Source organism: Mycteria americana, chromosome 24 (assembly GCF_035582795.1).
Source record: "Mycteria americana isolate JAX WOST 10 ecotype Jacksonville Zoo and Gardens chromosome 24, USCA_MyAme_1.0, whole genome shotgun sequence".
Classification (NCBI taxonomy): Eukaryota; Metazoa; Chordata; class Aves; order Ciconiiformes; family Ciconiidae; genus Mycteria; species Mycteria americana.
Genome location: NC_134388.1, coordinates 4,812,605 through 4,828,669, shown reverse-complemented (window position 1 = coordinate 4,828,669; position 16,065 = coordinate 4,812,605). Strand labels below are relative to the sequence as shown.

At 38.8% G+C, this 16,065-nt stretch overlaps 1 protein-coding gene across 6 annotated transcripts in view; it reads right to left on the bottom strand.

Annotated features, from left to right (window-relative positions):
- The window catches only part of CRTC1 (CREB regulated transcription coactivator 1), a 46,827-nt gene that overhangs the window by 15,861 nt on the left and 14,901 nt on the right, over nucleotides 1-16,065 (bottom strand). For all 6 annotated transcript variants that reach the window (XR_012778774.1, XM_075524596.1, XM_075524597.1 and 3 more), the window contains exons 2-8: nucleotides 10,612-10,728; nucleotides 5,919-6,056; nucleotides 5,059-5,120; nucleotides 4,061-4,155; nucleotides 2,634-2,719; nucleotides 2,181-2,224; nucleotides 1,636-1,856 (exon numbers count right to left, since the gene is read on the bottom strand). Coding sequence is in view for 5 of the 6 variants with exons in the window: in XM_075524596.1 (XP_075380711.1) it covers nucleotides 1,636-1,856; nucleotides 2,181-2,224; nucleotides 2,634-2,719; nucleotides 4,061-4,155; nucleotides 5,059-5,120; nucleotides 5,919-6,056; nucleotides 10,612-10,728 (763 nt within the window). In the remaining variant the exon portion in view is untranslated. The remainder of the gene's footprint in view (nucleotides 1-1,635; nucleotides 1,857-2,180; nucleotides 2,225-2,633; nucleotides 2,720-4,060; nucleotides 4,156-5,058; nucleotides 5,121-5,918; nucleotides 6,057-10,611; nucleotides 10,729-16,065) is intronic.

Below are 16,065 nucleotides of genomic sequence, written 5' to 3'. Positions count from 1 at the left end.
AAGGAGGGTTTGGGAAAAAAAAAAAAAATCAGTTAAAAAAGCACCGAACACTGACTATGCCAATGATTAAACTATGGGACAGTCTCCAAAGAGAAGCAGGAAAATCATCAATGAGTAGACCTTTTTAATTTGTTATGTCTTTGATAGATCAGGACATGCTTTCAAAGCAATTACATACTTACCGGTTTGGTTTTATACCATTTACTTTGCTCATTATGGGTACGGCAAAAAATTTAGTGACCCAATCTGGCCTAACTCCATGCAAATAGTTTGTTTCTTTTTCTACACACAATAATGCTCTCAGCACAGGCTCGCTAAATTCTACTTGAGCGACAGCCCATCTCTGAAACTTTTTATAGTCTCTTTTGAGACCAGAAAACTTGTTAAAGGATGCTGAAAGCTGCTGACTTACTCTGCACTCAAATGGTTAAACCGCCTTCTTGCTTCATTTTTAAATATAACTGCTCAGTCATAACACTACATTAACCTGATTAGAATGATTTCCTTTTCCCAATATATGAGAGGATTTTTAAGTGGGGAGGGGAATCCTGCCTAACACAGGAAATATACTTGTATTTTTGGATACAGCACCTTATTTCTATTCTAGGAATCAACTGACTGCAACTGTCACCAACAATAAAAAAATGCAACCCTCTTCACAACTATTCTCGAGTACAACCAGTGAGCTTATTTAAAAAATAACAATCACTAGTTTAGGTTATTTGCCTATAAAGTTAACAAGTCCTGAAATTATCAGAGGATCAGTATGAATATTAGAAATTGCCAGCATGGCAAATAATGTTTGTTTGTGGGGCTTTTTAAAAATAAAATTATCAGTATTGGCAAAGTCCAAAAGCCCCAACAAACGCTCACAACTCAGACGCGCCATGCTGAACAGCTCAAACAGCAACTCCAGAAGAACTTGCAACAAAAACTACACTGCTAGGAAGGCAACAATTTCAACACAAAGGCACCATAGTGAGAGCTGTGAGAAATTAAAGGTGTGCACTTGGTCTTATTTCCCAAAGCCCCGCTATATTACGTAGCCTGAGTATTCAGGATATTTTCAAAACTTAAGCAGTTAAGCTTACAAAAACTAGCACACCTTGTAAATGCTCCACATTATTCTTGATTGCTCAAAAGAGAAAATTTGCTTCAGATGAAGCAAGCAATGTTCTCTCTCCAAAAGCATCCTCACACTGAAAAAAAAAACCCCACATTCTAAAGGAATGAAAACAAAAGGCCTACTTAAGATATTTCCATAACACAAGTGTTGTTGGGGTTTTAAGTACAATGAATTACAAGACAGGCACACTTTGGATGCTAGTCTCTCCTGTAGTCCTATAGGTAAAATAATAAATAAACAAAAAAGCCCCAGCAAAAAAGCAGATTTGGCCACCAAGAACATGAGAAAAATGAAAGACAATTTGTAAGTCATATAACGAAATACAGCTTTCTCACGTTTTCGTACAGAAATGGCTTGATAAAACTTGTTTACAAAGAAACGTCAATCAACAGTGAAGTGCAATTACCTCTCAGACAAAACAGTAATATTCTGCAACGCAACTTCCATAATTTAAGACAAGTGGCATATTATGGACAATCTGTAAAAACACCTCAGAGTTATGATCTTACCCTGATTGGCAGTGCTGATGCCCAAGTGAGTCAGATTGGCAGCAAGATTTCCAGTACTATTGGAGCTACTCAGGGCTGGGAATGTGGATTCCTCAGGATCTAATGGTGTTGGGAGAGGGGAAGGGAAATGGATGTTTGTCAGGTCTGGCAGGGAGCCACCTGTGTTATGCGTAGCAGGAATCAGTGTTGTAGTGTTTTCCTGGTCAGCTGATGGAAAGATGCTAAATAAGGGAGAGAAAAAAAGGGGAGGGGAAAAAAAAAAAAAGACACATCTCAATTTAAATTTCAGCCTGGACAGATCTTTATAAAATCTTTTTTAAAAAAGAAGATGCCTTATACAGGATTATATATTGTATTTCTGATAAACCAGAGATGTATTAGCCAACGGTTCACTCATAGAGGTTCTGGCTTGTCTTGTATCTGTTGCAGTGTTATATCGCCTAAGGGCTTTTCAGAAAACTCAAAAGCAAGAGGACATACAATATACAACATTCTTTCTTAAAGATCTCAATGCTCTTTTAAAAAAAAAATTGCTCAAAACTTACTTGATTCCTGGAACTTCACATGATTTAGGTCTTGATGACCCAGTCTAAAATAGAAGGAAGACATTTTTAAAGGCAAAGACACTGCTAGAGATTAATGCTTAGGATATATTTCAATTAGTAAGTTTTATTTAATTTAATACATTTCTACAGAAGAGCTATTCTTCTACACAAGAGCTCTGCAAACCTCTTAGAAGATATTTGTCACCTTTTTTCCTTTATCGGCCCAACAAGAATCAAATTTAAAGAGTTTCTCCTGATATAATCAAACATGGGCATTCACACATACATATGAAGTGCCTTTCTGGTCTCATGTTTAGTGATTTGTTGCAAATACAGCATTTAATCTCCAATCTCTGCAAGTAGTTTGTTTTGGTTAACAATATTTAGAGCATTCATTTACCTAACTATGTTTAGAAGGCAAAATCTCTACACTTTGAAATGTGAGATTCCTACCTTTTTAGTGTCCCATCCTTGCTTAGAGAGGGTTTTGTCTGCCTCAGAGGTGGTTTCCTCCATTCCAGGGACAGTCAGTAATAAAACTAAAAATTGAGAACAAAAGGAATCATATCATAATATTAAGCTTCTCAGCAAGAAATTTTCAGATTGGAAGTTTAACCATTTGAAAACTCTTAAGTAACCTATTATCAATGAATATGAAACAGTGGCACTCTACTGTTACGAGATGAAAATTTAAACAAATGAACACCAGAAGAGACTAAAATTCTATTTAATTAGCAAGGAGACATTATCAGCTTCAAAAAAAACCCCAAATAATACTTCAAAAAATGTTGGCCTCCAATTTAGTCTGCTTAGATCTAAATGGAAGAGTGTATCTTGGGACCTACTTTTCCCTTCACATTTTGCACAAGTGATGCACCCCTGGTACATCTAATGGGTGGCCAATAGGACAATTCCTGCCGGGAAGAATCTGGACCATCTCCCCTGGGATAGAGAAATGCTATAAAGCTGTTACTTCTCCATATTCCAAGCACATTTGTTTGTTCAAAGCAATCGACTGTTTCATCATGCTAATAGCAAGGTGACAAAGAAACATCAAAAGAAAGCCCAGTCAGAGAGATGTATCAACAGAAGCTTTTCACGCTGATGACTATAAATCCTTATTTATGCAATACTGTTTAAGATTATCATTATTTAACATTTTACAGCTCTGGAAGTACATGGAAGAGCTGCAGTGCAGTGCATATGCATCTGAGCGTTGCATGTTCACCTATCTCTTGGTGGTTGTTTAAGGATTAAATTTCTCTACACAGATTTAAGAGCTTTTAATGTATTTCTTGAACTGACAGCAGGAACAAGGGCCAGCAGAGGGCACCAGAATTGTTAGTGCCGGAGGGCTGTGCTGCTCCAGCTTGTAACTAGAAATGGTATCAGAGGGTATTGTTTGTAAGCATTGCTTCTGAGGGTATATTCACTGGTGATCTCAATCCCATAAATAAAAACTAGACGAAGTCTTGCTACTTTACGATATTGTATCACGGAGCATGAAACGCCTGTGAGCTCTACACTTGTCTGGAAGTTACTACAAACTGCAAACCTCTAGAGTTTTGCAGTTTTGAGAGCGGTCTAACCACCAGAGTCCCACAAGCCCAGATTACTTTTCCCCGTAGGGCAAGGTCTTAGAATAATGGAATACAGGGTTCAGGAAAATGTTCTATCTTAGCTTTGTATAATCTTCTCTGGATTTCACTACCCAGAAGAGTAAATGTGGTTCTTTGTTCCAATTCCTGCATAACTGAATCTAGAAAGTGTTATGCATACAGGTATTTATAGAAATAGATGAACAGCAATACATGTGCATATAATCTGAAGTACAATGCTTTGAATGCTACAAATATTTTTTACTGTTTTTCTCTGTTTACCTCTTTTCTGCTGCATGTCCTGTGACCCTCCTGAAAAGGATTCTTGTTGAGCTGGAGTCATAGTACTCTGGTGCAAGGCAGAATCAGAATTTGTCCTGAAAGGAAGGCAAAACCAACATTTTTATTGACAGTTTCTCTAAATAAAAGAATGCTTATCTCAGATAAATGTAACCAACTCAGTAAAACCTGAATACTCTGCATTAAAAAAACAAAATCTATATATGGCATATAACAGGCACAATTTCCTTGTGAAACAATCAATTTGCAGAACAAATTAGTTGAAGTTTGAAGAGCAATTGTTTCAATAATGGGATTGAGAGAAATACAGGATAAATCGGTTGCCGTCATTAGAAAATAATTTGATATGCTTTGTTAAGATTATGCATGATCAAATAATGCAATTTTTAGGTTGAAAGCTGCTTATACATACTTTGGTTATACGAGTCTTTGAAAAGAAAGCATCCCTGTTTCATAGGGAGGGAAAATGACTGGTTCAGGATGCAAGTATGTTGTGGAGATGGGAACGTCCACAGTCAACACATCTCTCACGATGAGCTGTCCTTCGCTTGGGAATGTAGGCCACCACTTAGGCAACTCAGCACCTTCAATGTCAGGAGCATGAGGGGTAGGAACAGGCAACTCGGTGCTCCTTTCCACTCGAATGCTTGCAAGGGCAGACTAGCCCAGCTTCTGCACAGTGAGAAATATCCAAGTCTTTTACAGCTCAACAATTTTGGGGTATGCCTTGGAACACCTGGCAAGATTCACCCTTAAAAAGATCACATTATCTGACACGCTTTAAGTTTAAAAGCGGGTCATCTAAAAGAATAAGCATAATGGAAGGAAAAAAAAAATCAACTTCTAAATTCAGAAGTCATGGCAATTCAGATGACCATGCTGTGGGGAACGATAAAGGCCTTTGTTGCACATGGAAGTGTTGTAGTATCAGAGAACGCAGTCCAAACACTAACACACACGTACACAATTGTGCTACTAACCTTCTCCAGCTTGTGTCTGATGGAGGTGACAGATACACAGTGCCATACGGACAGCTGTCCACGTGATTCCATCAGTTAAGGGGAAGAACACCAGCTTCTCACTTAAGTAGAAGGCCTATTTGAAACCTTTTCCTAAGGAATAATTCAAATTACCCTGTCAGAACCACTAAGCTCACATGACAAAGGCAAGCAGACTCCCTATGGGGAACATACTGACTTTAAAAGGACACTCAAATCAAAATATTATCTGGATTGTTGTAATGTTTGAGCAACAGGACAACCATCCTCCCTTTCTCTTTCTGAGCATCTAACTCCTCCCTGAGAAGCCATCATCTCTTCACTCTCCCACTCATACATCCCCTTTAGCCCCATCAAGCCAGTCTGATTGTGGCACATTTTAAGCCAGTCAGAAATAATAAGCTAATTCATTTTCACAAATGGCAAGAAGAAATAGCGCTTGGCAAATGCTAAACTGATGAATCAACTTGTAATAAAATGCACAATGAACTGCAAAGAATGATTCTGGTTTGGATTTACTCAGTTCTGAAGGGAACTCAGTTTCACCAAGACTGCCTTGCCTTTTCCATCAAAGGATCTCAATCCCTCTCAGCTTCATGTGCATCATTATCCCCACTTAGAGCTGAGGAAACAGAGAAAGGTAAATGCTTACTTTACAGAATAGTAGGTATTTATAGACTAGATCACAGTTCAGAAAAAGCAGATGACATTAACTGCACAGACATGAGAAGCAACTCTGCTGATGGGTGAGGAGGGGAGGAAGAAGGGAACTGTAAAAACTGAACACTGTGATATTGTTGAAAAGGTAGGTGTTCACTGCCAGCTCATGAACCAAAGGATATTTGTCTTCCATGTTTATCCACAGAGAGAGGGCGTCGATGCGGGGAGCCGAGACGGTTTCTGTCACGATACACTCTGTCCACCAGACCGTGATGCCGAGTTGTTCTGCTTGTGTCCAATGCTGATGACTGAAAAGGAGTCTGAGAGAGACACATGAAGTTATAAGCAGAAAAATACATGCACAAGCACCCAGACCCTATTCATATTGTATGCAAGGCTGTATTATTCTAAGGAATAAAAATCAAAAAAGATATGGACAAGCGTAACCATGTAAATTTTTCCTCCAACAACATTTTCACTATAGCCATGGAAAGCAATTACCAAGGCTATCTCTTCCAGACAGAGATTAGAGACAAGTGGAGGCAGACCATGCTAGACCTGCCCTCTCATAAATCAGCACTGCTCTCCAACCTTTGTATCTCTAAAATACCACAAGTGAGTGGCAGGGAGCCTACCGACAACTGCTGTTTACATTCCCTTGGTGTAGCATGCAGCATGCATCCAGAAGGAACATGCTGACAACCAGAGCTTAAACTACAAGGGCAGGAGATGCAGGAAGAAGATGCACAGTGAGCCTAACATTCATCAGAACACGCCACGCTCTCTCAAAACTTCCTTTCACCCCTCCTTTCAGCGTAGTTATTTTAAGGGGACACTGATGGAATTAAAAGAAAAAGAAAAGCAGTTTCCTTCCTCTTCTGTCTAGAAAAAGTTACAGCATCCAATATTTTTTAAGTGATTTTCATTTCATTCAGGGTGCACAGTGAACCTAGGCGGATTGATTCCACTTTGAATCTTATCAGCGCCGATATCTTGAGAGCATTTACTTGTCAGCAACTGATTTCAGAGAATGAGGATGGCAGAGAAAAGACAGGGAAGATAAATTCCCAGGCCAAACTGGAAAATTTCTCCTAGATTTTCAAAAGCCCTTCCCATTATATACCTGCGGGGGGGGAAAAAGGAAGTACCGAACGGTCAACCTCTACTCATACTTCAACAGCAATATATGGGTCTCTGGGGAAAAAAGCTACACAGTCTTCCACTCCTTGCCAATGTGAACAGCTTTGCTGAGTCCCTCAACACCATCTGTTTGGAAATCCAAAATTTCCTCCTCCATTCAGGTGCTGAACATGGCAAATGCACTGTCCTGTCTGCCAAGCCATGAAACCATCTGGCTTGCACATTTTAAAAAAAAAAAAAAAATAAATTTATTAAAGTGTCCAGCTTTGGCTGTTTAAATGAGTATTTCTAAAAACTTTTACATTTATTTTTAAATGTTTTGTTTGTAATAACTTTTTAAAGAGTCTTTCTACTATTTTAAACTCTTTTCTATTTAGCAAATATTAGTCTCCTCTCCCTCTACGCACACACAACCTGTGTTAATATAAATGGATGCAAAGTGGCCGTGGTGTTTATTTTCTCGTTTCAGGGCCAACACTTTATATGCAGCAGAATATTGCTTAAGTCAACATGGGACTAGCAAGAGAGCACAGTGACTTTTTACTGTACTCTCAGCCATTAAGATCATGGTGTTTTGCTTTAGTTCCTTTAGCAAGTATGACTGTCTTGTATGAAGACTTAGAAACCTCAAGTCATAGCATCTCAATTTTAAGTTATTTAAATTAAAACATGTTGGTTTAATCTCTGCTGCAAACACTAAACAACAATCTAGTTCTACCTAACTGACACACCGCACAGAACTGGGAATATTCATAATTCCAAAACAACAACAAAAGGTCTCAAACTCTTCCTTGTACTGTTGTTATATCAATTCTACCCCAAAAGGCAGCAAAATTTGCAAATATATGTGTGCTTGGAAGGCCAACAGGAAAAGCAATTTCCTATGCCAGTGGTCTCAACCACAATGTTACTAAAAAAGGAGAAGCCAGTCTGAAGCATACAGAAAGCAGACCTTACCTGGAATTTAAAAGGAAGCCAATGCATATGAGTACAGAGACAAAAAGCTGAACACAAAAATAGTTATTTCTTAAGTTTTCCCTTTTTTTGGCACATCTTCCATACAAAAATACAACAAAAATCTAATTTGAGTGAACAGTGGCAGAAGTAAACATTGACCATGCTCCGTCACAGGACTACAATTTACAGAGCGAGGAATTTTTGGGCAATGCTGTTCTCTGGCTTTCCAGGAACAAAGATCCCAAGTGAATCCCTAACTTGCTTAGGGAAATGAGAAAAGAAGACAAACACTTGAGAAAATGGATATCACCTCCAACAGGTCTGGCTTCTCTCAGCAACTATCCCATGAAACTTACTCTGGACCAAACACCAGGCAACACACCTTCATTAAAATCCCCATCCCTGCAGGGCACGTGATATTTAACTATAGTAAATGACTGTGATTAAAAAAAAAAAAAAACAGAACAGATCTGAGCACCAATTTTATTTGGAAAATGAAGAACTAGAACTGTTTCACTTCCCTGAAAAACATTCAAGGATTTGAGATCAGAACCAAAACTCCACAAAACATTAAAAAAAAACCCCAAACCACTGAATACAGACAGGAAGGAAAAAGCTCAGTGCTCTAAAGCAACAGTGTCCCTTTAAGATTTATCAAGACATTGATTTAAGAAATAAAAACGAGCAAGGCGGATGAGGGGGAAAGTGAGGAGTGATACCTACTGACGGTTTACATTTCGGAGCCCGCTGGTGACAAGCAGCATTTGGGTAATCATTCTGTCTTTCCCGATGGAGTGTAACATGCAGGCTAAGTGCACATGCTCAGAGATTGCTTAAATCACAGGCCAAGACAGTGCCAAATAAACCACCGTCTGCATCAAATTAATCCCCCATAAATCATAAGTAATCACATGACAGACCACAGCAAGTCCAGGGAGTCTGTACAGGAATTATTATGCATGTTCCAAACTGGGATGCATGGCAAAACCTGTATTTATGTGACAGACCATAACTCCTTTGGAGCTGGGACGGTGAATCAAATAAATACTGCGCATACCAGAAAAAGTGTAACATGTGCTAAAATACGTATCTACCTGGGCAAACAGTACACCAGTCCTAAATACGTATTTGCACAAACCTAAATACTTGTTTACCAAAGAGACAGGAACTGCTCCAAAGGCTTCTGCCAGAGCTCCGTTGTGCTGCAAATGCAAAGAACCAAGATTCTCAGACACTAACGCTCTCACCAGAGACAACCAGACAGGCTTCACCTGATCAGCACATCGTACATGTATCTTTTGGCAATTTCATCGTATGTTAGCTTAAGATTGAAAAACGCAGAAAGCATTCATCACTGATACAAATACAAGATTTTATTTTGTTGCTCGCCACCATTTGTTATCCATAACGGTATCAACTTTGGATTTTGGGGTGTGTGTGTGAAAAAATACATTAAAACCTGGAGTTTAAGGACAATTTGTTTCCATATCCTCCTCTAGTCATTCATAAATTTTTGAATATTCGATTTCAAGCACTCTATTAGTTTCAGGACTAAAAGAGTCTATGTCATAAGCGTTAGTAATGGCCATCAAGCACAAAAATACTGAAATACTATTGCTTAAAAAGAGCAGTAACTATGAACCTGCTTAACAAGAAACTAAAGACGAAAACTTGAGAAGACCAGATGCTTGTGGAGTAATACTAAGGGCTTCATAACATTACAAACCTCAGCACTGTATTCCCTAAAGGCAACCAGATTAAAGTAGACATTTGCTTCTCCTCTTGCACAAGATTCAAGCTTTTAACCTCCACAAATTCAGCTGTCTACATGTATTTCAAAAGGCATAGTTACAGGACATCATCAATAGTTTCTCCGTATTTATTAAGCCAGCCTTCATCAGAAAACCACAAACTGAGAAATTTAATTCTTACCACATCCTTGTGAGATAAAATGTAAATGTGCCTACTCAAAAAAGGAAAACTAATGCAGAAATTTTAATTATTTTGAGCACCCTAAATCAACTAACTATAGAAATCAGGAGTCCCAAAAGTATCCATCACCTAATCCTATCCACTATACAACATCTTCTATCCAAGCATGTTTACTAACAGCAAAACATTCATATAAAACACTGATTTTCTGTTTATAGTGCATTACCTCTGGAGTGACAACAGCGGGGGAGTGGGGGGGAAAGCCAGTACATCTCTACATTTACTTTTCAGCCAGACCGAGGAAAAGTGACTATTCTGAGACCGGTTTGTGTCCCATTCTCCCTTCTCCTCTCCTAAAATCCATGCATTACTCCCATGGAACATGCACACCACCATGGGGTACTTTCTTCAACACCCCCATCTCCCAGTGCTTTCCACATCACCTTGCATTATTTGCTTCCACTTTTGCTTTGAGTCTACAGTATCTTCGCAGAAGATTTCATTACGAATTTCGTACTGAACAAAAAAAACCCAGCACCACCATGAATATTCACTGACAAAGAAATTGCATTGCCTCTGTGTATTCTTGACACAAAAGCATCACGACCGGGGACAGGAGAACTAATATCTAACACTAGATATATACAATATAACAATATCTACACATTCCATCCACAACTATGTTCCATTCCAAAAGAGCAAAAATGTTTAAAACAGGGTGATCTGCTGAGGCCGTGGTGCCATGTTCTGAAGCAGCAGCCAGTTCACGGTCTCCTGTGAGGAAAAAACAGCATGTAGGCAGAGCATTAATCACCAAAAAGGAAAGCAACACCCTATGAAACTCACCTGGAAGGGCAGATCCATGGCACTGTTTCCAATCTGATTCACATTTGGCAGTGACCCACCGTAGTACTGGCCGCGACTCTGTCCCAGTTGCAAATATTGGGTTTTCTGCAGCTGTAACTAAAAGAAAAGGAGGAGGAAAGTGTAAGGGCAACTCGTTTATTTTTCAGCTGTTTTAACTGACTCGACACTGTGTCCGTTATCACCAAGAATGGATACCATCTATAAACAGCATGAATTCAACTTCTCCACAAAGCATGGTTGGCAAACTGCCACGTTAGGTCTTGAGTGATAGCGTAAAGTGATGGAAGAAAAATCAACTTCATAGTCAGCGATCGTATTCAATTTCCAACAAATAACGACCACATGAAACCACATGGTTCTTATGTCACCTGCTATTCTGAAAACCGGGACGTAAAAACCCCGTGTCGGTCTGATCATGACTCCAATATCAAAATTAACGAGCTGTTCATGTGTGTGATATACAAATAAGAAAGTCATCTTAATTTAGTATATTAAGGATACTGTTTAACCAAATATTCAACTTTTTAGCAATCTATGTAACAGAGATGTTATGGCAAGCTGGAGCTTTCCACCATTAGATAAGCGTTCCTGTTTCTTGCACCAGGAAAAGCTCTGTCAGAAGGGCAGACATACAGGTTTTCAAAGAAACCCCAACCAACCAAAGAAAAAAAACAGCAAGGAATTCCTTACTGAACAGGTATGCATGAAAATAAATGTGACAGTCCACAAAGTTTCAACAAATGCTAGGTATCACTCTTCAGCTCTGAACGACACCTCTCTATTAAAATATTCTAGTATGCTTTCCCATAGTTGTATACATTTCTGGTGTACAAAAAAAGTGTGCAAGAGAAAGCTGTTTCTTTTCTACTCAAGCATCAACTTATTTTCACTGTCATTTCTTTCAGAAAACTATACTGTCTCAACAGCTCATTAAGAAGAGCTACGAGTCTTGATTAATCTTTTGTTAGTGACCTTTCTCAATTTTTTAGTTTAGTAGTACCAATATTTAAAATAATTTCTCATTCAATTCTGTAATGTTCCCACTCAACACATCCAGATTTAATACCACGCTGCCACCGAAGCCCTATTTTACACTGATAAAGCAGAATTTGCAATCATCTGAACACAACAATCCTGCTCCCAGGGATGCATCTTCCAAGGACTCAATAAACTACAATTAAAATAGCAAAGAAATGAGCTTACATAAGTTCCCTCTCCTCCCACTGTGGAGGAGTACATATTTTACAATGTATGTTGTTCCTCACTAGATGTCAACTGGCTGTTTTTGCACTCTGAAATGCAAGAGCATTCCTAGATTGGTAGCAACAAATTGTTTAAAGACTAAATGTTCAGCTCTTGGACTAGATGCAGGTTGGTTGCTAAGGTACTGTAGTGTGTACATCAACAAACCTGGTTTAGTTTCATTCAAATAGATCCGAAAGCCTTTGCCTCGCAATGCCAGAATTCCGAAGAGCAAAGTTTGGAAAAGTACTAGAAAACGCGGCATCCCCAAAACTGGATGTTTACATGGGATTTTTTTCTTTACACTTTCTTCAAGCAAAGGAAATGGCAGGATGGAAACGAGTGGCCCTGCCTCTACAGCTTTACCACAAAGGCCCTGAGGTTGACTGAAGATGTTTCTAGCAAAGCAAAGGAAGAGCTAGCACCTTCCGTGTTGACAAGGTGATCTATACAGAGTCCTCTGCTAAAACGGTAATACCACAAGCAGGGATGCTGAGCGGCGTTGACGGTGAAGAAACCACCCTGCACACTGATAGCGCCAAGATAGGACAGAGAGAAAAGGGACCAGTCTGCTTATATCATTCCAACACTTAGGGGTGTATATATAGAGATATATATATATAGAGAGAGAGAGGGGTCCCTGAATAGAGGAGGAGAAAACACAATCACCCCCAGGAAAACAGTGCATGCATTCTTCCGACTTTAAAACTATCCCTAGGAAAGCAACTCAAATACCCTTTATTCACAGAATCTCCCCTAGAAGCCACCAATTTCCACATACACAGTCAAAATCTACTGCTTTAGCTGAGGGACCAAATGAATCCAAAACTTACAAGATGGCTCTTCGAGATGAAGCCTCTCTATGGAACGGGCATTCTCAAAAGCCTCAACTATTCGGGCAGGATACCAGTCACAAAGTGGCCAATGTTTTTTTTCTTAACAAAAGGGCAGATAAATCCCCTCAGCCTGAAGACTTATAAAATATTCACAGCGTGCGGTATCAAACGGTTCAACAAGATCCCATCTAAAAAGCAGGAAAGCCCCTCCCCCTTTTGCAATCTTTTGACACGCAATTACAATCCAGTGCTCTCTAAGCAATACATGAAATTAGAGAAACGCTCTGCGCTGGTATCGCTTAATGAGTCACAGCCCCTCTAACTCATAGCTGCAGATCACTAAAAGCACAATATCAGAACTAGCTGTGCTTTTTGCCTGGCCCATACATATGTTTTTGTTGTTAAAAAAAGGCTTGCTTGGGATTTGAGCCAAACATTGAAGTAACTATTTCAACAGGTGTTGGTTTATTTTAAAGAACCTACTATAAGACACCCAGGGAGGGGGGGGTTGCTTTATGTTTTTTTAATGTTTTGGCCTTCTCCAGTACATACCTACCTCAAAGCATAATGTAACAAGGAGGTCACGACCATTTGTCTTTCCACTGCAGTTAAACGTGGAAATGAGGAAACACAAGAGATGGAGAACAAAAGCGGTTCTCAAAAACGAGCTTGTTAAATGGTTTTGCAGTATCATTAATTTTAGTAACGCTACCTTCGATAAACACTTTTGGACATCTGTGCCAAAAATAAGAAAACTGATTGCTTGTTATTGCTATCATATATCATTACACCAGCGTGTAGACCTGTATTTGTTCCTCTCTTCAGCCTCCTGCCTTTTAACAGCGAGTGGCCCCCAGACTATGCGCTTTATAGGAGACCATCAACAACTGCCACTTGCAATCTACAAAAATCAAGCGTAAGCAGAGCAGGCCAGCTTGCCGAGCACCTCAAATCTCCGGCTTTTTAGCTGGTAAGAAAGCATTTTTAAATACTGCAACATTAGACCTTACTGTCATTCCAACAGGAGATCTCAAGCAGAATCAGCTCAAGTGTTTCAGAGGATGAGCAAACAAACCTGCAAATTTCACTGTCATGCTTCGAGATAACTCAGGAGTCTCGAGTCTTACTAAGGGGACCTGTGCACAAAGAAAAGCGGCACTGAAAATGAAAACAGACATCGGTTGTGACCACAATTAACATTTCCTCCTTTTTCTGAAAACTACCTTGTGAGGTGAATTAAGTTATATGGCACCATTTGGCTTCTGAGGATTAGGTTTGAAGAGGGGGATTGTGGGGTTTTATTTTAAAAGAAAAAAAAAAGCCTTTTCTTAATAGAAAAATTCAAATTACTCTTAAAATGTTAACAAGTCTCATGACAACTCTAGCTTTATCTCCTGGGGTTAGATTCAATTAGTGGCAACTTGCTTTCTATATGAATTTAGATAGTGAAGTACGATAATGAATTACTTAGCGTTCACCAGATATATTAATTTCTTGAACCACGAGAACTTAGTGACTCTACATTACAGCTTTTCCATTTATGTATTATGTGGCCAAGATAATAGCTCCTTGACAGTTGAAAATACTGCTAAATATTCCAGTTCTTTCCTGAGAAAGCTTTTGGTAAGGAAAAAGCTTTTGCTTGTTAAACAATTTTATTTCTGCTTGGCATTCTTGTTCAGAAGAAATGTTTCCCAAATGACAGATCCTAACTGAATCTGTAATTTGCCCTCCACCAGCATTTCTCTTATGCTACTTAAAGAGAGAATGAAGATTTTAAGTTAAAATCCAATTTAATTGTTAAAAATCAAATACTTCTGCATGAGCAGTTTTCTAGAATAGCTGAAAACATTCCCCAAATAAAAGGTTGACACACTGTTGATTCGCCAGATTTGAAGTTATGTTAAAACCAATAAATTTCTGCAAAGGTGCAAGAGTAACAATCTGCGAGGCAGCAGCAGCATCTTTACAGCAAACAGTAAAGGAATCGTTACCTTTCCATGTAGTAATTAGGAATTTGCAAGCAATTACTTTCTTAACTCAGCTAACAGTTGGGTAACATGACAGGATCTTACTCTGGTTAATGGAACTGGACACACACAACTTTGGTAAGAAATCAAAAATATTAGATTTAACACAATTACTAACTTGCTAACAACGGAACATTCTTCCAGATACTAGCTTTTATGTGAACCCATTTATATCAACTACCTCAATTTTTCCATTTAGATTGGGTTAAAGTTTGCTGGATATATAGCTGTGTTTGTAGGGAGAGGCTCAAGTTATACAATAAAAAAAAAAAAAAAAAAAAAAAAGGAGAGAAACATATCCCTAAAAGCATATCCAGTTTTCCTACAGACTTTCTAAGTGTCCAAAACACACGGATGGGAATCAAAGGAAGCATTTATTAAAATTCAACACTTCAACTTCTGTAAATTCTTCCAAAAAAATTCTGGGCAAATTGCAAACTTATGGACAGAACTCAACTGTAATCAAACAGCAAATCTGACACTGCCATGAAGTCAATCAAAATCCACTATAACCGCTTCTTTTAAAATGCCTTTTTTAATAAATAAAAATTTGATTCCCATAAGTGTAATAAAAGGGTGGAGTGTCCTTTTGATTTAAAAAAAAAAAAACCCTAAGATATCTGATGAATACAGGAAGTAAGATTTCATGATAACTGCTCTTTTGCCGGTTTGCAGTTTCCATACCAAGCTTTCTTATAAATTTTAGCTTTTCACTTTAGAAAGCGTTCTCTTTAGCACACTGAGGCTAATAAGCAGCAAAACGAGTGCAGATTAAAATTAGAAATGTCTTATTAAAGCTTAATTGGAAATTAAGTTCTGTTTAAAGGATTAACTGGAAGTTTTAGAGACTGCATTGTAGGTAAATCCTGTTGTTCAAATCAGTTCAAAGTCTCCCAGTTGGATACGTCTGAAATTTCCTAGGAAGGCTTTCTCCTAGAGCAACCAGAGGCAGGACCTGCCACAGAAAAGAATACACAGTTGCCTGGAGTTTTTAAACCGGCTGGGATTGATTTGGCATCCTCAATAATATGTCACTGCTATTTTCTGATCTCTCCCTAGGAATGAACTACCAGCCCAACTTCTGGTAGAAAGCTCTGCCCCAATGAAAAGGCACTTATATATGACTATTTTTGGCCTCTCTGCAGAAGAGCCAAAGATAGACAGTGGCGACCAAGTGCCCTTTTATCCACAGAACTAGACTTTTCAAGTTACACAGGTAGGGCAGTGAGAGAGAAACTTTCCAGGTCAAGCGTGCACGCTCTGCCTCTCCTGTGAGCAAGCAGAAGGCAGAGAGTCTCCCAAACTACTAATCTGGCTTCTTTCTC